At 35.8% G+C, this 23483-nt stretch overlaps 1 protein-coding gene across 1 annotated transcript in view; it reads right to left on the reverse strand.

Moving 5' to 3' along the window:
• PCSK6 (proprotein convertase subtilisin/kexin type 6) overlaps positions 1-23483 on the reverse strand; it is a 258521-nt gene that overhangs the window by 145337 nt on the left and 89701 nt on the right. The window contains exons 7-8 of the mRNA XM_001373227.5: positions 7353-7525; positions 259-471 (exon numbers count right to left, since the gene is read on the reverse strand). Coding sequence (XP_001373264.1) covers positions 259-471; positions 7353-7525 — 386 coding nt within the window. The remainder of the gene's footprint in view (positions 1-258; positions 472-7352; positions 7526-23483) is intronic.

A 23483-nucleotide genomic window follows, 5' to 3' on the forward strand; every position in this document is an offset into this window, starting at 1 on the left:
TTAACATCATAAAGAAAAATTCAAGAAATAAGAAATGAATATATTTTCTTCTGTTTTGAATTCCAAAGTTCTATGACTTACCTTTAAGTTTAAATAGTTAATTCTGAGATAAAAATGAAGCTGCTGATGACAATAATTATTCCATTCTGCCCATCTTACATACAATATCAAATATCTTTCTTAACTAAAACCCAGGATAGAAATTTAAAATTATCATAATTCCTTTAAGTAGATTAGAAAGAAACACATACAACTTACAATTTTTCCTTCATAAAATGCTCCACTGCTGTAGGTTGTCGCCAGTGTAGAAGCACACTCTTCAAGATACCAAGGTTTGTAGCCATTTTCTGTGGTACTACTGACAGAGATAGTATAGATGCTATTGGTGTAGCCATCACAGGAACAATAATCACCTTCTCTTCCTCCATTTCCTGAAGCCCACACAAAGATGGAGCCTAAGCCCTGGCGACCCTAAAAATTAAAGACGGGAGAAGTGAGGGAAATAGGTTATTAAAATGAGGCAATGACTCCACTCTAAAGCCTCTAGTGGTGTTTTTTACTAAAAGAAATAGAATTTCACACCCATGCTGAGCCTCCCCTAAATCAATGAAATAGCATAAAGAGGTAAGATTTACCTTTTATATTCTAATACCGTATTTTTGCTAGATGTAACAGCCTCTGAAGAACAATGGAGAGACAGAACTATGATCTTGTAGTTTCAAAGCTATAATGTAAGTTTTTTGTCACCACTCATAATGTTATGTTTTAAAAATCTAAAAAAAAATTTGTGTTTCAAATAATATGTAAGTTTTAAATTATGACTAAATTTAACCTTTTAATTTTTTATGAGATTTAAATAAAGACTTAGAATATTGATACAAGATTAGTCTAAACAAGCAGCACAGTTTAGTAGTTAGAATGATGAACTCAGCCTCAGTTTACTCAGCTGTAAAAATGAGAGCATTAGATTCAATTACCTTTAAAGTCTCTGCTAGCTCTAAGTCTAGGATCTTATTAAAAACATTTGAACATTTTAGGAAGAAAAGCATGAACTCTAAAAACAGAAAAGAGAAAATCATTTAGAGATGGAAAATCTCTTTAAATAAACATAATGCTCTTTTTCATGGAGGGTCTGTGTTGTTCCTTTATGGTCTAATAAAAATAGTTCATAATCATACCAATGTGATGGCAGATATTTGGTGAGTTAAGTTTTTCTTCCTATTTTCTAAAAGCACACATGAAAATAATGTAAACCCCATGTTACAAGCAGATTTTAAGATAATACTAAGTGTCATAGGATGTATCTATGCATACAACTGTGTCAACCATTTTGACTGTAAAAGAATGGTCAAAATAACTGAATTAGCTCGGCAGATGGGTGAAGGAACTGATCTATTTCATCCAAGTTGTTAAAATGAGCTCTGCTATTCAGCATCAACCCCCTAGAATGACACCATTAATTAGTCTCCACAAATCACTAAAATCTTGGCCAATGCTTGCCATTCAGATTCAGTGGCATATGCTTTTCTGACCAAGTGGCTAACCCCAACTCAATTCAGGGCTAAGATACGTAGTGAAATAGCACTACTGGTTCTAATTTTGGCTAACCCACTGTTAGGTTTGGAGACAGTTTTCAACCTCAATCTAAAATCTTGTTTCCAATTTTAGGCTGATGTCATTTTGAGACCCTGCTCCTGGTAGGAAATACTAAAATCACATTCAGAAAATGAAAGCCAACTTCTACAATGTAGGTCTTTCTGTGCAGTAACCCATCAGTTAGTTATATTTATAGATCAAATGACCCTTCTGGGATTGTTTTATTTTTATCATTCTTTGTACTTTCTCCAGTGAAGAGAAGTTAACAGAAAATATAAGAAAAAATTATTCAATTCACATGCTTCCTCTCTGCCTATAAGTTAGTATAGTAAGGACTCATTTCTAAATTTAAAAATTGGGTTTGTCAGACTTCACTATAATAATTATCACAGCCAAAACCTGAGTAGAAAGGCTATTCACATTTATATAACAAGTTAACCCTTTTGAACAATGTAACCAGTAATAATGATAATGATGATGAGAGAAGGAGCAATTGGCACTTATATAATAGAGCTTTAAGGTTTGCAAAGTGCATTAAAACATTAACTTGTTTGATCCTTACAACAATCCCAAGGAACAGGTACTATTATTATTAAATGTCATTAAAATTAGTATTATTAGTCTATATAATTTATAAAATACATTAAATGCTCTTAAATATTAAAATTTTAAAGATGAGGAAACTGAGACTAAGATAAATTAAATGACACATAGTGTGCCAAACAATGGAGATATACAGGCAAAAACAGTTCTTGCTCTCAAGAAATTCATAGTCTAATGGGTGAAGTGACAATGCAAACAATACATATACACATGCATGTCTAAAATATACATTATGCATTCTTATGTATATATATATATATATAAAATATAAATTGAAGGTAATCAACAGAGAGAAAGCAATAGTATTAAGGAGGGTTAAGAAAGGCTTCTTGTAGGAGAGATTTTAACTGGGACTTGAATGAAGACCAAAGAGAGAGAGAGAGAGACAGAGAAAGAGATGGAACAGTACAGTTGTCCCATTACACATTTAAAAAGGAGTCTGTTTACCAATTTCTTGGGGTATGTTTACTACCTGTAAACTCATATACACTTCAAAGCATCAATAGTTATGGTATGTATTTTCATGGTCTATAGCTTCAATTGCTTATTGTAGAATATGAAAGTTTCAGATGAAGTGTAAACCCTACCCTTGAACTGGAATATTCTATTCATTAAAACTGAGCACTGACCTGATCAAAACATCTATCAGCTTTGTGCCTGTGAGCAGAAGAGTTCATCCATGAACTCAAAAGCTCTACTACAGAGGTCTAGTAAATGTCTGCCATCTGTTAACAGCTACGGCAATGTGTGGCCTCTTACAGAACAATGACAAATCTGTAAGCACACTAAAGCATTTTGTAATGACAAAGCACTCAGTGGAGGTTTTATTTTATGCCTAACAATGAATCTAAAAGTGTTCCCACCCATATCACACCATCACCACCACATCAGACCAAAGAAGAGATTTAACAAAAAATGAGGGTGGTGGCATGGCTCAAGGTCCTTAAATATGAAAGAGAATTTCCAGTGGTTAGCTTAGAAAGCTTCAATTTAATGGTCCCACCCAGGACATTTTACTTCAACTTAAAAAGACCTTAAAAATCATATTCTTCAAGCCTATTATTTTATAGATGAGGAAACTGAGGCCCACAGAGACTCAGTACCTTGGCTAGGGTTGCATAACTAATTAGATACAGAAGACTTAAAGCCCAACTCTTTTGTTGTCTGAGTCCTATGGCCAATACTTTTTTCGAACAGATAATGATGTTCCAATGATTTCAATATTTCAGAAAGCAGAAATCAGAAGCACCTTTGAGAGAAATTGCTTGGTCCCATTCAAAACATCTCACTTTTAAAAAATGATGAGAACACAAGCTATTTAAGATTCTGATTTGGTTTTTGAAAAATAAATTAAAAATCATATTGTTTGAATTTTCTACTCATTTGTTCATCTACTAAACACCTACTGAGTATCTAATATGTATGAGGAGAAGGAAACAAACACTTATTAAGCACCTATCATGTGCTAGGAACTGTACCAAGCACTTTGCAAATATTATCTCATTTGAGTCTCACAACAATCCTGGGATGCAGGTGCTATTATCCGCATTTTACAGTTAATGAAACTGAAATAGAGAGAGATTAAATGACTTGCTTGGGATCACACAGCTAGTAAGTGAGTGAAGGTAGATTTGAACTCAGGTCCTCCTGACTCCAGTACCAGAGCTTTATGTACCGTTATCCCTAGCTGCTTCAAATGTATACAGGGACTGTGGTGAATATAGTAATAGATAGCATAAAGTGATGGAATGATTCAAACCCCAAACACTTCTGCCTTAATTATTTTGATGTTTCAGGTAAAAGAATCTGTGTAGGGGCAGGTAGATTGCACAGTGGATTGAGAGTCAGATGGAATCAGAAGGAGCTGGGTTCAAATCTTACCTCAGACACTTTCTAGCTGTGTGACCCAGGGCAAGTCACTTATACCATATTAACTTGCCCCTATCACTTGTCTGCTTTGGAACCAATACACGTAGTGATTCTAAGATGGAAGGTAAGAGTTAAAGGGAAAAATATGTCTTTTTAAAAACTATTTTAAAAAAACTTAAAAAAAAACGATTTATAGGAATCTCATCAGTAATTTATCTAATGTTAGAGTTTGTAAAAACTTTATTACAGGTCTTGAAACCAAAGAGAATGATCTTCCCTAAAGTCTTACAACTTTATGTTTATTTCTATACAAATGAGAGTAGGAAATTAAAACATTAAAAATAATGCTTCCTACCTAGGAACTGGAATCAGTACAGGAGCTACCCACTGTGAAGATTAATCCTAGCTTTATTTTAAGATTATTTAATTCCTCTTTACCAAGAAATGTCTGATGCAAATAAGCTTACAGATTTCCAAGCTTATTGAATTAAAGACTACAATGTTTTCTTATAATGACTTTTATACATTTGCTAGTGAGTTTTTTTAATGAAATTGCCAAATTTAAAAAATTGAAATGCTACCTATTGATGCAGTTATGAATTTATACAAACATGAATGTGGTTTCCTTTTTTGTCCCTCTATCTATTTGATCTCATAAAATTGCAAGTCTATTCCACTGAGAGGTTATCCAAAGAGTCATGTGCAGAGGCACTAAGAGCTGAATTCCCAGGCTTAGTCAATCATTTCTGAAGCACAACAAACACTTATTCCTCAAAAGTAAAGCTATGCAATAGAGACAGAACAGTAACTAAGGGATGTTTACTTCATTAAATAGCCCAGGTCAACAAAAATATTTAAATTCAGTAATTGTTTAAGTTCCTACTATATACAGAGGACTTTGGGAAATCATAGAGAATCATATAATTTCTAAGTTCAAAGTAATATTATATATCTTCTCATCTGACCTGATTTAACAGATGAGGAAACTGAGGCACAGAGAGGTTTAAATGACTTATTCAGTACCACACAATTATTAAGTGCTTGAGGCCAGATTTAAACTTGAGTAATATCTTGACTTGTGTGTGAATTGGATTTGAGTGAGGCAGACTTTCACAAAGTTGTTGGCCTCTCTTTCAGAGCCATCAAAGTCCAGTAACAGAACAAATGTCAAGATGACCAATGATGACACAGGATGCAATGGATGACTTTGGCATCTTTGATGTCTGATCAGGTTAGTCACCTTTGTGGCCTTTGGAATAAATTGTTCTCATCTGCCCATTCTGCCAGGGGAAATCTTTACATGCTTGGGATAGACATTCCCTTACCAGTTACTTTCAAACTGGTTTGACCCATCTGACAAAGACAGTGTTACTGGGAAATATATAGAAATGAGGATGATTTATGTGGACTTATTTTGTATTCTGCAACTTAGCTAAAATTATTACTAATTTCAACTAGTTTTTTAGTTGATTTTCTAGGATTCCCTAATTATACTATCATGTCATCCACCAAAAGTGATAGTTTAGTTTCCTCACTGCCTACTTTAATTTCTTCCATTTCTTTTTTCATCTCTAAATTTCTACAGCTAGCACTTCTGGTACAATATTAAATAATAGCAGTGATGATGGGCATCCTTGCTTCACTCCTGATCTTACTAGGAAGGCTTCTAACTTATTCTCATTGCAGATTATATTTGCTGATGGTTTTAAGTAAATATACTTATTATTTTAAGGAAAGGACCTTTTATTCCTATGGTTTCTAGTGTTTTCAATAGGAATGAGTGTTGTATTTTAAGATAGTGTTCCTTGGGTATGGCTGCTATTCATGCTACAGTTTATTAGAGTTGCAGGTGAATGTTATATGAAAGGTGGACACTAAAGGTGGATGAGCAGCCTTGAAAAGTATTCAGCAAGCTGCCATACCAGAGAAACTAGTCCTCCCTGAATGCCTTGTACACCCCATTTAATTACTTAATGGTCTTAGGACATCTGCCAAATCTGAAGAATCTCTGATTCCACATAGGTAGGTCTTTTTATGCCTATAAGAGAGCAGGATGCCATATCAACAGAGCCTGAGTCCACCAGGAAGCTGCATTGAAGGTGACCTGGCTTGAGTCTTAGTCCCTTGGGTACCTGGGTGGGGGAGGGAACACTAATCCCAACACACAAGGTTACTTAGTGGCACACCTGGAATTAAAAACCGGGTCTCTTGATTTCCAATTCAGTATCTCACTAGAAGAAATAAAGTATGTACAGAAGCTTAAAAAGCAGAAATAACGATAGAAAATGGAAAGAAAATTGATAACGAGGGCTGAGTCTTTACTCCTCTGATATTTTATTTTGTTTCTCTGATATTTTTATTTTTTTACTCCTCTGATATTTTTATTTGTTTATTATGTCTTAAGGAAAGTAAATACAAGAGACCTCTAAGTCCCAAAGCAGTTATCATCCATAGTAAGAGGGAAGAGGCAAGAGAATGTAAGACTCTTAAAGGCAAGTCTCGTTATAGTTATTGCTTGATTCCTGAGCCCTCAGCTTTGGCCATAGTAGCTATTGGCTGAGTTGAACTCATACCCTTCTGATTGCTAGAAGTATGGCGTTTGCCTTATGAATATCCTGATTTATCTAATTGAATTATTTACTTTAGAAATCCTAAATATTATCTTAATGTAAGGGAACTGGAATGGATCAAGCCCAAGCACTCTACTTTTTAAAGATGAGGTAACAAAGCTAGAGAGGGTAAGAGACTTGTCTAAACTCATATAGGTAGTATTTAGTGTTTAGATTAGAACTCAGATTATTTGACTCCAAATCTAGCAGTTTTTCACCATACAATATCACTATAAATAATAGGCATTCTAAATTATATCTTCCTACTGATGCCAGAGCTGCTAATTGAAAATAACATATTGCTGGTTTTTTAATAGGTCTAATTAGAAAATACTCTGTGTGAGTAATCTTCTTGGAGTAGACACACAAAACTCAATGTTGCTCATTTTACCTATATAATATATAAATATAAATATGCACACTCACACACACACACACACACACACACACACACATACACACACACACGTATCAATCTGTAACCTGAATTTAGAGTATCTCTGCCTGAACTTTTGGGTGGCTATTTTGTAAGACTACAATTACACACCTGCTTGCACATCCACACAGTATGGCAGTCAAACTTAATGGGGTTATTTACACCGGAGACATTTAAATCTAAACAAAATGAAATACCATCAACAGGAGAGTTATTCTCAAGCACACTGTTACCCACACCTTTTTAATGCCGTACTCAAAAGCTTGTTTGGCCAAGCGGCCAGGACCATCTACCGTCTTCCCATCGTCATCTGGCCCCCAGCTCGCGCTGTAAATGTCAATGTAATTGGGTCTGATGCCAAGTGACTTCGCTTCGACAACATCTGTTACATCGCCATCTAACATACGAATGCCTAAAAGCACAAAACAACATTAGACGTTAGTGCTTCACGGCTTTTATGAAAGTGCAGTGATTACAATCAAAGGCCTTTGTGAGAGACTGTGGCAAACGGAAAGGCTTACAAAGTCCCAAATAGCTTAAAACAATGACACTGTGTGTACTCTAATGAGTTCCCTTTAATGAATTTTTTCAAAGTTATTTTGGAAACCTTTCTTCCCTCTCTGCAGTGGCAGATTTGTTCCTGGATGTGAAAGAATTAAAATAGCACCTCAGGCTACACTGTAAAGTATTTCTAATATGAGAAAGAAAGAAATAAAGCAAAACAACTTCAACATTTTATAAGCTGGACTTTTTCCCCCCTAATAAATGGATGCTGATTAAGTTTTATCTTTTACCCCCAAATTCACAACTCTTATATCTATAAATGGATGCAAGGACCTTTCAGTTATTTCAACTGATATCAATTCCCATCTCCCATTTAAATTCATGATTAATCAAATCGTTAATTTTTACACCTGGAAAATATTAAGCCATCTTCTCAAACTGTCAGAATTAAGGTTACTGCCTTCAAGAAGCTTATATTTATTAGGGGGAAATAACATATATGCACCTTTATAAGCAAACACCAAATATATACAAGATAAATTATTTAGGAGGGGATACTTGAACTGGGCTTTGAAGGGAATTAGGATTTGTAGCATTATGGTAGGAACATCTTTCAGTCATGGTGGAGGTAGTAGGGTTTTAGCCTGTGGGAAGGTCCAAAGACAGAAGATGGAATGCTGTACATGAGGCAAAGTAAGCAGGCCAATTTAGATGGAATGAAGAATGTGGAAAAGGGAATAAGCCTGAAAAAGTAGATTGGAGTCAGATTGTCAGAGGTTTTAAATGCCGCAGAGAAGTGTTTTTATTTGATCTTTAGGCCAAAGAATGCCACTAATGTTTTTTGAGCAGGGTAATGACATGGCCAGGTCCAATCTTTAGAAATGTCACTTTAGCAGCTGTGTGGAAGATGAAATGGAGAGGAGAGAAATGAACTTAGGAGAACAATTAGGAAGCTATTTTAATAGTTCAGGCAAGAGGTGAGAAGAGTCTAACCTCGGGTAGTGGCGGGAAGGATACGATAGATGTTGTAGAGGTAGAATCAATAAAAATTGGCAACTGATTGGATACTGGGGGTAAGAATAAAAAGTCAATTATGATTTCAAGTTGTGGAACTTGAGGACTGAATGGAGAGTGGTGGCCTAGACAGAAATAAGAAAATCAAGAAGAGGGGTAGTCTTTGGATGAAAAAAAGGAAAGAGTTCTGTTTTGGACATACTGTCCAAAGATGGCTAAAGGATATCCAGTGTTAATGTTCAATGGGAAGTTAGTGATGGGGTATTAGAGCTCAGGAAAATGGATAAAATGAATCTAGGAGGTAGCTACATAGAGATAATGGAACCCAGGCAATTATTAAAAGCAAGGACATAGAGAGGGATGAGGAGGTCCAGAACAGAATGTTGGAGTATATGCAACAGGCACAGATGGTGATAATTCAGTAAAGGAGACTGAGAAGGACTGATCAGACCCCATAGAAGAAACAAGAACAAATCAAGAAAGAACAGTTATGAAAACCCTAATAGGAAAGAGCATCCAGGAGAAGAGAATGGTAATGGGCAAGTCTCAAATGCTGCAGTGGGGTCAAGAAGGCTGAGACCCAAGATAAGCCAATGCATCTGGCCATTAAAAGTACATTAGTAACTTTGGAAAAAGTAGTTTCAGTTCAGTGAGGAGATCAGAAGACAGATTTCAAGGAGATAAGAAGTAAGAGGAGAGTTAGGGGAGATGTGGAGTCTAAACAGCTTTTGGTAGTAGTTTGGCTATGAAAGGAAGATGCAATAAAGAACAAAAACTGAGGGAATGTAGGCCTAAGTGAGAGGTTTTTGATATTGGTGCAATTATTTTTAAATAATATTTAGGGGATTCCCAAGTTTGTTTGTAGGCAGCAGAGATAGAGAGAATTAGAAATTAGAGGAAGCAATTATGGGGGAGAGTAGATTCTTGAGCAAGGTATGAATGTGATGGAGGAGATGGAAAGAAGATCAAAAGTACATACTGGCCTTGGTTGGGGGATGGACTATCTTCTGCAGACTGAAGGAGGAGACAAAGGGTTTTGAGATGTTGAACAGGAAAGAAGAGTAAGTTTATGGGGAATAGCTTCTATTTTTTCAAGCAAGTGTAAGGCAAGATTCTCTGCTCAGAGAGATGAATGACTAATAATTTTTTCCTGTCCATCAGAACTTACAATCTTAAGTGACTCAATAGACTGGCTTTTTAAGCATCCTAGGTACCTCACCTAGATGTTCAGGTATACAAGCCTTAACATACTTCTTTCAGAACTGTCTGTGATAATGGATTCTTCCATGAAAAGAAATTTAAATTTCAACCCTGTAGCAGAGTTAATGAGCAAGGATAAATGTTTTAAGAGGAATTTAGACTAAAATAAGCTATTTCACATGTAGAATGTTAAAATTTCTTAAACTTCCTATCTAGCAAGAAGACTAATTAGCCTAGAAAGTGAAGACAGAAATTTAAAGGTATTAGTGAGAAAGGCATATGTAATATCACCAGAGAACAGAAAAGAATGCATAAGAGGCAGTATAACAGATAGAGTAGTGGGTTTGGAATCAGAAAGTCTGATTTTTAAATCCCAGCTCTGTTAACCATTTATTTATGTAGCCTTGGTCAAGCCACTTAGTTTCTTTAGCTCTCAATTTCTGAATCTATAAAACACAAGAGTTTTAGATGAGATAGTTTCTAAGATTGCTCCTAGCTTTAAATTCTATCTGAATCACTAAGAACTTAGACTCAGCTCTCCCTAAAGAGTGGTCTTCAAACTTTTTGGACTACATAACCCTTCAGTAAAATATTTTTGAGCACATATCTCAAACATGTGGATATTTTATTCATACATTACATGCAGATGATACTGAACTAACAATTGTGTACATTATAAAATGTAGACAAAAATAGAAATGAAAAAGGATGAGATAAATCTGAGATAGTATTTGATTCTAGAATCAATAGGAAGTCCCCTAGAGTTTATTACCAAGGATAGTGATATGGTCAGACCTATGCTTTTTTGGAAAATGGCCTGGAGTGGGGAAGAGAGACCTAAAGCAAGAAGGTCTAATCAGGAAGCCATTACAAGTCTAAATAAGAGCTGATTACATGTGAGAGTAGAGTGGTGGCTATGTTGAGTGGAGAGAAGATAAGGTACTAGAGATCTTGATTTGGCAACTGATTGGATAAAGAGGAGCAAGGAACTAAAGATGGCATTGTGGTGGAAGCCTAGGAGGCATGGCGGCAATACCCAATAGAAATAGGGAAATGCAGAAGAGAGGTGAGTTGGGGGTTGGGATCAGGAAAAATGTAATAAGAACAGTAATTCAAATCACAACTCATTCATACTTGTTCATTCTGTGGAACTCATTAAGTCTTACCCAAAACAAAAGATAGGGTAAAGCTTTTACCTCATTACTCCAGAGTGAGAAGCCTGTCCTGCAAGGGCATGATCTAGGTGATCTAGGGGACAGTTATAGTGAACACTTACACAGTGAACACCACACAGGGGTGGGGGGACAATGACTATGGATAATGGGAAAATGTTGAGGAATAAGGGTAAGTGTAGACTTGATTGAGATAATGCCCACGAATGACTGGGGAAGGGTGGGATGTGACCAATCTTCCCACCTTCTCATTGGTTGATTCCCATATCCCTTGGGGAAAGGTTATATCTCCAGTGAGGTCTTTTGGAGATCATTCCTTAGAGGATATACATAGCTATCTTCAATAACCATATTCCTGAGAAATTATCTGTTAATTAAATCCTATTTTCCCATTGACTTAAATTATAATTCTAAAGATGCTCTATCTTCATTTCTGATTGATATTCAATTGGCTGTAGTCCCCAACACATTAGTTTTTAAATCCATCAGCCCTCTAGCCACTCTGTCAAGTTGTAGTTAATGATTTGTAAAAGAACATTTAAATGGATTCTGTGTAGAAGATACTTGCTATTTAAAGAATTCCCCAAAGAATTCATTTTATAAAAAGAAAAAAAAATAACTCCCTAAACTTACCAACTTTAGAAATTCACATTTTTCTAGGGATATTGGAGCATGCTATAATGCTTTCTTTAGAAACAGAGCTATAACTTTATTATACTAGGTTCTCCCAACGAGTGAGGTGAATGACTAATCCCTGACAGCCTGTAAAGGGTCTGGGGAGTCCAGTAAAATATAGGTCAGAGTAGCTGGAACATAAGTAAATCCAGACACAAGTCACAGGTCTCAATTCCTGGGCTTTCTGGATGAAAAATTCAAATAGATGGTAATGTTACTTGAAATGAATTGTGAGGCAAAACTACAACAAAATAATACCCAAGGCCAAGGACAGAGAGACATCATAAGTTCAACAACAGTGCCATGGGCCATTCGAAAGATGTCAGCCAAATTGCTCATGACTTGTGATTGAAGATCAAACTAAACCCATTAGAAGAATAATCTTTTTATAGCTTGGAGGCCTTGAAAGAAAAGAAACAGGGCAAATAAATTTAACTTCAGGATCATCATTTTTCCTCCCAGTACCCAATAATTTCCTCACCATTTTGGGAGCTGATTTCAGACTCTTGCTACCTTGAGCATCTGGGCTCAGATGGTTAGTCTATAAAAAGTTAATTTCATTTTTTCAGGTTATTAAGATGATATGACATATTTGATACTGCTTCTTCAGGTATCTGCTCCACAGGAAACTTTCATCAGCTCTGGAAGTAGAATCCTGCCTACCCTTATTTTTATTGAATCCTTTGTCATAGTTAGGTACAATTTTAATAGAGCTCCAAGAAAAGAACTCTCTTGGAGAAAGAGAGCTTGGTCCAGAATCTGATTTAGTTATGATGCCAGGTCAATTGAAAGTTCATTGGATAATCATATCTAGTTAGGAATTTGGAAAATAATTCACAAACACTTCATTTTGAAGTCCAGGTAAGTAGGCACTGAATGGGACATGAAGAAAACATTTTGAGAGAGAGCAGTACGCTGAACACACTGTGGTACATGTTAGTAATGGAATACTATTGTGATATAAGAAATGATAAGCAAGATGATTTCAGAAAAAGCTGGAAATATCTGCAGGAACCAATACAGAGTGAAATAAGCAGAATTGGGAGAACATTGTACATAATAAGAGCAATATTGGATGATGATTATCTGTGAAAATGTGGCTACTCTCAGCAATGCAATGATCTGGGACAATCCTGAATGATTTATGACAAGGAATGCTATCTACCTCCAGAGAAAGAACTGCTAGAGTTATCTTTCATGCCAGTGTATTTATGTTTTTTTTTTTGAGTTTTGGTTATGTCTCAGTGTGCTCTTATAACAGTAATCAATATGGAAATGTTTTGCATGACAATAAAAATTTTTTTTTTTTAACAAAGAGACAGTAGGTATTAGTGAGAAAACAAGTTCTCTCATATGACTTCTCTTCCTGGGACAACATTCTTCCATAGTGGGAGATAGCTACTATGTCCCCATTTTCCTGGTACTATTGCAGCAGAAACTTCATATCAATTAAAATGTTCTTGACATTTGCAATTTTACTAATTTTTCTGTTCACATAAAGAATGGTGTTTGCCATTTATCCAACTATGTTCAGAAGACCATAAGATAGACTCCATAGGTTTAGAGCTGAAAGGGATTTTAGAGATCATTGAGTCTAATCTCTTTTTACAAATAATAGCCTTTATATTTTTAAGGTATATAAAGCATATCATGAGTGTTATCTTCTTTGATCTCAACAATAAACTGTGAAACAGGTATTATCATTATTTCTATTTTATAGATAAGGAAAATGAGGAACAGAGAAGTTAAGAGGCCTGCCTAACATCATATGGCTAATAAGTGTCTTTCATATAATTTAAACTTGGGGAGCAGCAAGATAGGGCAGTGGATAGGAGTTGGAAAGTTCAAATTTGGCCTCAAATACTTCCTAGCTGTGTAACTCTGAGCAAATCGCTTAACCGCATTTGCCTAGCCCTTGTCTTTCTGTCTTAGAGTTGTCACTAAGACAGAAAAATAAGAGATAAAAAATAATTTGTCAGGTCTTTTAATTTTAAGTCCATTGCTGCATAACCACCTATGCATGGAAGGAAATAATTTTGAATGCCCTAATCATCCAGTCTATCTTTTCTTTAAGATAAATCCATTCTGGATTGAGAGAACTCCACATTAGTCACAGTAGTTTGAATTTTCACATTCACTAAATCTCCTTTTTGTGGAATTACTTAAAAGTATATCTTCTATTCACATGAGTCCCCAAAAGACCATTCCCATGGACTACCAAATCTATCTTAGGTTATATGGCTCCAAAAATAGTGCAACTTGTAGGCAGAGTATTGAAAATCCACTGCCTTTGACTTTCTTGTATATAGATATACAACCTTTCAAAGCAAAAATTTCAGGGCAGGAGCTTATATAGAGACCAATCGGCTAATCTATTGATCACCCAGACTTAATTCTAAATTACCTGTTATAAAGAACCACCTTGCTGATTTTAAGACCTCTGTGCCTACAAATTATGCATTTTTGTCATAATTCATATTTTTGAGCAAGAACAAATACCTTTCAAGGAACATCAAAAAAATATGGAAATATAAAACTGAGGTGATTTACAAATCTCTCCCTCTACTCTTCATTTTAAAGTTTGATTGATGCATCTTAAAGCATAATTTATTTGGATTTTAATGAAGCATATATTTTCACAAACAATAGTGACAAGATGCCAAAAGAAAAGACAGATATTTTCAGAGCAAACCTGCTGTTCCCATATTAGTCATTTGAGTTTAAAATGATCAGGAAGTGACAAATGGAAGAAAAACAATAATCACTTCTTTAATGAAAGACCATTTCTTGTCCACTTCAGGTACAAAAATAATTTGGACAAATCATTTAGGCAGCAAATTGATTTTAAGTTGTTGCCTGGATGAAAGATTCTTTTCAAGGTAATAGGTATAGAACTTACCAGCATGGTTTTGTAACTATAATTCAAAAGTGAAATCCTAGAGACAGTTTTTACGGGGCAAAAATGTTGCCATTAAATTATGTGGAAGATGGTATTTCAGAGCAACTCAGTGCTTTGTGTCTCTTGCTGATTTTCACTGAGGAAACCTAGGATGATATTAAGATGATTCTTTCTCAACAGGAAATTCTATTCAAGTTATGAGTGCTCTTTCTTGATCAAAGAAAGAATGATTCAGATATATCTCACTTATGTAAAAGGAACATTGAATTTAGAGCTAGAAGGAATCTTAAAAATCATCTAGTCCAAATAGCATCTTATAGTTGAAGAAACTGAGGATGTAAATTTAAATGACTTGCCTGAGGTCATATAGCTAGTAAGAGAACAGTCAGGATTCAGGACAAAAACTCCAATTCTAAATGTAATTCTCTGCTTAATAAATTGCCTCTTTTTCTTTTCTTTTTTTTTATTTTAAAGCCTTTACCATCTCTCTTATAATCAGTACTGTGTATTGGTTCCAAAGCATTTCAGTGGTAAGATCTAGGCAGCTGAGTTAAGAGACTTGCCTGGGATCACACACCTAGGAAGTGTCTGAGGTCTGATCTAAACTTTAGACCTCCCATCTGTAGGCCTGGCTCTCAATTCACTGAGTCACCTAGAAGTCCCCTAAAAAGCCTCTTTAAAAACCAATACCTTTTGTGAGTATTAACAAAACTAAATTTTGGTAACTAATCACATCTTAAACATACTAGGAGAGCTTGATAATTAAAGAAGTATTTTTAAGTAGAGCAAAGAACACTTGAACTCAGAACTTCCAGATTTGAAGGCGGCTGTGATAATGGAAGGAACATTTTGGGGGCAGCCAGATAGTACAAAGGATAGAATATGGGACATAGTGTCAGAAAAACTCATCTTCCCAAGTTCAAATCCAGTCTCCTCCATTTACTAACTGTGTGATTCTGGGCAAGTTGCTTAACCTTGTTTGCTTCAGTTTCCTCATCTGGGGAAAGAAATGGCAAACTACTCTAATTTCTTTGCCAAGAAAAGCCCAAATGGGGTCACGAAAAGTTGGACATGACTGAACATCACCACCACTTTTTGTAAGACAGAGAACCCTTTTTTATAAGATCAGTAACAATTTTATCTTCATAATTTGTATAAATTCAGATTTTCACATGATGGGTTTAAATAAAGCAAGGCACATCTACAATCCTACTAAACAGTTCTCATCATAATAGGATTTCTTTCTCTTTTAAAAATATTTTAGTTTCCCCTAATTATGTATAAAAATAATTTTTAATGTTCATTTAAAAATTTTTTGAGTTGTAAATTCTTTTCTACCCTCCATCTCTCACTTCCTTACACCTCTTCCGTCTCTGTTACATGGTAAGGAATTTGATATAGATTTTATAATTGCAATCTATTTCTAGAGGAATGCCAGAGACCACCCTATCAACCAATCCTCCATCCCTTGCCATCATGTTCACCAAAGAGGTTAAGTCCCAACATTATAATAGGGGGTAAGTGGCAGAGATGAGATTTGAATACAGGTCTCCTAACTTCTAAACCAACCAGTCAGTCAACCAAACAATATTTATTAAGCACCTACTATGTGCCAGACATTATACGAAGCCTTAGGGAGACAAAAAAAGAGGCAAAATGCCAAATGCCTTCAAGGAGATTACAATCTAAATCCAGTGCTCTCATATGACAATGATTCTCCACTCCTCCTCTCAAAAACTTTCTTGAAAATTAAAGTTCAAAAACAATAAAAAAGAAGAAAGAGGGAGGGCCAAGATTTTCCTCTAATAAAAGCTTGAAAGTACAGACAGTAAAGAATTTGAGGGAAGGGGGGAAAATGCCAGACCCACTTTTTGTTTACTGAGTCGTAATGCATTTTGCCTACAGCCAGGGAAAAGCAATGCAAGAGCAATGAATAGTGGCAAATAAAATTAGATTGTCGCTTTCAGAGTGTGACAAATAGGCCTCCCCCAACAACTTTTGCTCATTAATCCCAAGTTTATTTTAGTAAATCCTCCGAGAATTGCTTTTCAGAGAAAACTACAGTAGGTTCTGCTTATGATCAGTAGCTCTACGTAAAGTGAGGTTTGAGGTTTTTTACCCTATCAAGTTGCTTAGAAACGTTACAAATCTAAAGGTTTTTGTCAGTTTTTATTGTTGCTAGAGACAAAGTGATCTCATTTCCTCTAAATATGCACACACATCACAACACTCATTTGGAAAGGCAAATTAAAAAAAGGGCCATCACTGTGGCTTCCAAACCTGTCAGGGGATATTTGCATTCATATTTGTTATATGAAACGCCTGGGAGATAAGCTGTTATCCCATCATAAATTGGAGCCAGAGGAAGCTTCTTGCTGTTCCTGCCTCTCTCTAGCTGGTTACTACATCACCTCTTTCCAAAGAAGAAAAAGTAAATGGAATTTGTTCACTTTACATCAGTGTCCTTTCCATTTGGTCAACTTATTCTCCAGAAAGAAGAATGGCATGGGGGATAGATTCAGCTTCAGAGTTAGGGGGACCGGAGTTCAAATCCCACTTCTAACACATGTTGCCTATAGGGGCTTGGGTAAGTCATTCAGTCTCTTGTTGCCTCAAGCAATTCATTCATTGAGATTATAAAGCTGGAGAACATTTGCAAATTTTCATTGGTGGGGGAGTGAGATATGACTCCTTCATTGATAAAATCACAGGCACAAACAAACAAAAACCCACATAACATCAGAGGAAATCAAGGAAGGTTCCCTAGATCCCCTGTTATGAAAAGGGAGGCTATGGATGGGAGTCACATAGGGTGGGGGCAGGATGGATGGGTTGTAATCTGCATGGCCGGAGGAATGACATATGGATGAGATGATATATCATTTGGATACTGAATATAGATGTATTGCCTTCTAATGGGATCCTCTGAGCATTTCATTTTCTCCATTAAGGTCTAAGGCAAATATAATGTGGCTAGGTGATACAAGAGATAGAGTGCTGGACCTGGCGTTAGGAAGATTTGAGTTCAAATATAGCCTCAGATACTCACTACCTGTGTGATCTTGGACAAGTCATTTAACTTTTGCTGACTCAGTTTCCCAACTGTAAAATGGAAATAATAGCAAATATTTACCAGGATTGTTGTGAGAATCAAATGAGATAACAATGCATTTGGAAAATGCTTTGAAAACCTTATATTCTGTGCAAGTGCTAACTATAATCATCATAATAAAATAATAATATGTTATTATTACCTTATGATGCATTTTGCTTCATGATCACTATAATTACATTATGATTCTAGTGTACTTTATACATTTATAAGATCATACATTTTGAATCAGAGAATATTTAGTTCAATCCCTTTATTTTACAGTTTAGGAAACTGAGCCCCAGAGACATAAAGTCACTTGTGCAAGGTCACACAAATAGTAGGTAGCAATGTCAGGTTTTGAGCCTAGGTTGTCTGACCCCAAATCTGGTCCTCTTCCTACTATCCTGTGAATATGTTTATCTGAATACCAGGTTCCTTATCTGAAAAATGAAATGCTAGAGCTCTGACATTCACTGATTTTATGTACATATGTTTATGGTAATGTAGTAGGGGAAAACACTAGATTTGGAATTAGAAGACCTGAGTTTAAGACTCAACTCCAGAACTTTTGAGGGATCATTTAACCTCCCTGAGCCTAGCTTATAAAGTCAAGATAACTAGATCAGAAATATCTATCTCAAAGGGTTATCATACTTTTCAAATTATAAGATACTATACAAATTTAAGTTACTATTGCAACCTATTTCTTTATCAAGTAACCTTTTTAATATGATCTGCTATGGGTCATCTTTTATTTTTTATCTTTTTTTACTTTAAGAAAATTTAATGTTCTATATAATAAGGGTCATCTTTTACATGATATTAATTTAATTTTTTTAAGTTTGTTGATCTTTCAATAAGAAAGGTACATAGCTACAAAAGAGCATCACATATTTTTTTATGGTCTGATAGCACACCAATTCACTATCCTGGACTTCATGTATGAATAAAAAGAAAAGTATTTATTAAGTGCTTACCATATGCCAAGTACTGTGCTATTCACTAGGGATACAAAAAGAAAAGGAAGACAGTCTTTGTTCCCAAGGAGTTCATATTCTAGTAGAGTGAGACAATATAGAAATTTTGATGGAGAGGTCCCATGGTTCTTGGGGTATAGTAGGAAAGCAGATGCTACTTCATCATCTTTATTGTAATTTCCATTGATAAAATCCTGTAAGTTCCTAGTGTTTAAATTCATGCCTACAGAAGAAGGTGTCAAATAGTATCTCCATGAAGGCTGATTCCCAGGATGATGTCTTCAAGGCCTGGGTCTGAAAGCAAGATTCATGGTGTGGGGGATGCTGTCACACCTAGGACACCTGGGGATACTTATCCATTGGTGACAGTGAAGGTGATTCTATCTACACAGTGATTTCTTCATTGATTGCCATGGGGTATGAGTTGGAAGCAGGCACTACTATCTCTTTCTGGGTCTGAGAAGAAGTGGTAGTTCATTATCAACAGATCCTCAGGGTTCACAATGTAAACCATAATGAATGCAATGATATAGATTATGTGCACTATCCATGCAGATAGGGCATAAATAAATTTACAGAAAAATCCAGAAGTATGTGGCAGTGGCAACACCTATTTTAAGCTCTGCTGAAATCTGAACTTGACTTTGCCTTCAGCCAGTATCCTCAGTGAAGTAGGTTTTTATCCTTCTCCCTAAGTTATATTTCTTTTTTTTTTTTTGCTTGTAGCAAAGAATACAAGGTAGGAGAAACCATATAAGGATGAAGAACTGCTCAGGTAAAAAAAAAAACAAAAGAGATAAGATTCTAGAATAGTGATATTGAACCTTTTAGAGGGATGAGTGATGTCCTCAGGCATGCGTGGATAGGATAAGGGGAGCAACCTGGCCTCACATCTCTCTGGGAGTGAGCTCTGGTGAACTTTGTGCTGGGGTGATGGTGGGAATGCCCACAGAGAGAGTTCTGTGTGCCCCCTCTGGCATGTGTGCCATAGGTTTGCCACCATGAAGAATAAGAATCAACTTGGAAGTACTTTGGGCTCCCACAAGGTTCCTATCTATTTAGGTTAAATCAAAATGTAGAGAAGAGTAATGAAAAGAAAGGGGCAGCTGGGTTGGGGCATTGGATAGAGTGCTGAGCCTTGAGTCTGAAAGAGATTCATTTTTCTGAGTTCAAATCCAGCCTCAGCTGCTTACTAGTCATGTGACCCTGGGAAAGTCACTTAAGGTTGTTGGCCTCAGTTTCCTCATCTATAAAATGAGTTGGAGAAGAAAATGGCCAAGAAAACTCTGAACAGAGTCATGAAGAATCATACATAACCAAAAAATATGACTGAACAACAATGAAAATATAGTAAGCTTGTTAGCACTAGCTCCTAAATTGGCATCATAAGTAAATTTGCTTAATCTCAGAAACCTTTCAACACATTTTAATCCCTATTACTGCTGAAAATGTACTTGGAAGCTGTTGAGATTAATCTGTAGCTTAAAATACTCAAAAATCTGAACTGGTTAATGAAAATACTAATGAGACTGAATTTTGCAAATTCAAAATTAGCATAATTAGCCAATTTACCAGCATAGATTAATTTGGCTATTATGTACTTAACATTTTCATGTTTATGACAAGGAAAAAATGATTAAGCATCCCACACAAAACACTGAGCTAAAACATTTACTAGAAAGTGGTGCTTGCTATTTACTTTTTCTTCCTAGAAAAATAATAAACATAAACAGGAAGAAATGTATATTCATAATGGAAGTATTGGGTAAGAAAGAGGAGATTCTGCAAATAGCCCCTATTTTATCTACTTTATCCTCTAAGTGGGTCTCCCAGGCAACAAGACAAAAGGCAGAGTATATTATACACATGACAAACCACTTGGCTTCAAAATTTCAGTTTAATAAAAAAATACTAATGCACGTTAAAGATAATGACTGATTCACTCTCCACAGAACAGCTTTCTATCAAAATTTCTAAGAAGATCCCTTTGACTTTACTTCTTGGGAAAGAGACTAGAAAATCAGGATATTTTCAACAGGTTATACTTATAGTAACTCGTGTTTCTATAGAACTTAAAGACTATACGACAAATCTTAAAAACCATAGGAAGTTAGTCATATAAGTATTATTATTCTCATTTTGGCAAACCAATCCAGTATCTTTGCCAAGAAATCTCCAAATAGGGACATGAAGAGTCAGACACAACTAAAAAATGACTCAACAAATTCTCATTTTACAGATGAGGAGGGTTAATTGATAGAGATCAAATAGGACCACAGGATTTAGAGCTATAAAAGAAATTCATTTTATAGATGAGGAATCTGAGGCCCAGAAAGGTTGTTACTTGTCACTGAGGTAATAAATAACACAGCTGAGAATTTAAAGGTAGATTGTCCAACATTTAGAGTCCTTTCCACTACTGCTATCTCTTACTTATGTAAAAAAGTTAAGAGCAACTTGTGGTACAGAAAAAAAAAAAAAGAAACCTGGCTTTGAGGTAAGTGGACCCAGTTCAAATCCTATCCCTAATGCTTAATAGGTGTGTTGTCAGGACTTTTGGGCAAGTAACCTAGCCTCCCTAGATGTGTTTCCTCATCTGTAAAATGAGAGGGAGGAAGTTGAACTAGAGGGTCTCTGAGGTCTTTTCCAGCTCTAAATGGATGACTTGTGCCCAGGAAACCATCTCCTCTGAAATAGTTAATTTTATGCAGTTACAGTGACATGAACCCCAACTGAGTAAGAAAGGAGATAGAATGACCAGGCTGTTAATATCTAGTGGGATTTTAACACTCTGTGGCTTTAGAGTAAGAAGATTTGAGATGTGGTTCAAGGAGTCCTTCAAAATCAGAGAAAGATAAAATTTGCTTATATAATGATGGATTAGTAAAGGGACTCTGCTAACAAGTGAAAAACTATATTCTTGCCACTACTTTCCTATGAGTTTTGAGTCACACTAAATAGAAAGGAGTCTTATGAGAATCTAAACAGGAATCCCAATGTAATGCTAACTGAATTTTCATTCTTCTAGAGACGTAGATTTAATTTGTTCTTCTGTCTGGAAAGTTCCTTACCTTTGACCTTGTATACTTTGGTAGTGGACAAAAGTGGACTTTTAGCCCAGGACCAGAAATGAAAAGTCGGTGCAGTAGGGAGAAGTGCTGATCCCCTGTCAATATGGAAGCATTAGTCTGTCTTTGGTTTCCCCAGTAGCACTCCAACTTGCCACATATGTACCAGTTATTGACTCCATTAGCCAAGAGCAAGTAAATGAATGACACTGAACTTAAAAGGTTAGGAGAAAGGGAGAAAAGAAGGGAGAGGGATAACTAGATAAATGAACAGCACCTTTCCCCAGGAATATAACTGGCTTATATCCTCTAGCCCTGCCTTGGCCACCCCTCACTTCTCTGTCCAAACACTGCCTGACTTCCTAGCTAGCAAAGGTTGAACAGAAAACTCCCATTCCTCAGAAGAGAGAAGCCTTCACCCACAATGGCTCAGATACCAAATTTAAAAGTGATCTGTGAATGTTTTTGCACTATCACAGACAACATAACGCAAAAAAGAAACAGGACAAGTGCAAGAGGGATGACAAAATCTTTTAGAGAGGTATTAGGAGAAGAGGGATTAGTACTAAAGAAATGAAAACCATTATTATTTTCATGGGAGACTCTAGGGAGAGACAAATAGAAAAACAGAAGGGATGAAATTAGCAAGGGGAAAAGGGAAAAGTTCAGAACAATTAAGAATTCAAAGGAAACAAGGGAATTAAATGGGAGGAAAGAAAAGTCAGAATAATATGTACCCTTCTCTTTTTTAGATTTGTGTGCTATTTTCTCTATTGAGGAGAAGAGAATTAGTCTCTAATTTTTACATTAGAAGGAAATAAAAGGTCAGGAAATGCAAAAAAGAAGTGTGAATTCTGCAAAAAGAAGGGGGCAAACATTGCCATCAAAGCCTGCTTTAAGTTTCAATGCCCTAGCTAGCTTTTTATCAGTCACATATCTCAAGGCGAATACTTAGGCTCATGGAACGTTATAAAATGGAAGGCACCTTGAAAGTCATTTAGTCCAATTAGTACCCATTTGATAGATGACGAAAACAAGGTCCAGTAAGGTGAGATGATTTGCTCAAAGTAATATAAAGGATAGTAGAATATTCTGACCGATGCTTTTTGCACTTTGAGGCCTTTCAAGTAAAAACAAAAAGGCAACCATTTGGATGCTAGTCCATTTCTAGACCCTTGAAAAAGAAAATTCAGGTAGAGATGTTATAGCTTCTAACATAATTTCCAGTCTTGCTAACATTATCACCATCACTAGTAATAATAATGTGGGTATTTATATGGCACTTTACAGATAGAATGCTTTTGTAGCAACTTTATTTCTCACTGACTTTAAGTAGACTGACCATACAGCTTCAACTTTACAAACTGAGGAAAAATATGAAGCTAGGAGATAGGAAGAATCCAGAATCCGATTCTATGTTTTAATTTCCTGAACCTTTCTCTTAGTTCTCTCATATTTTGAAACAATATTACTTATAAAGTGGATGGAACATGGTAAGTAGCTTTAGTCATTGAGAACAAAGGATATTTGGTAGCAGTTATTATAAACAATGAAAAATTATAGCTTATTACTAACAAGGCAAACAGGGAGAAGCACTATGAAGAAATCTAAAGTAAATAAGTTATATATGATGATAACAATCTACCTAATATCCCATTGAGAAAGATAAGCAGACAGTCATGGAAAAGAAACTCTCATGACTCTGGCCACTCCTTCTGTTGCTTCTGCTGACTCTTCATCCTCCTCCTTCCCCATGGTTTTATTTTC

Source organism: Monodelphis domestica, chromosome 1, assembly GCF_027887165.1.
Source record: "Monodelphis domestica isolate mMonDom1 chromosome 1, mMonDom1.pri, whole genome shotgun sequence".
In the NCBI taxonomy this organism is placed as follows: Eukaryota; Metazoa; Chordata; class Mammalia; order Didelphimorphia; family Didelphidae; genus Monodelphis; species Monodelphis domestica.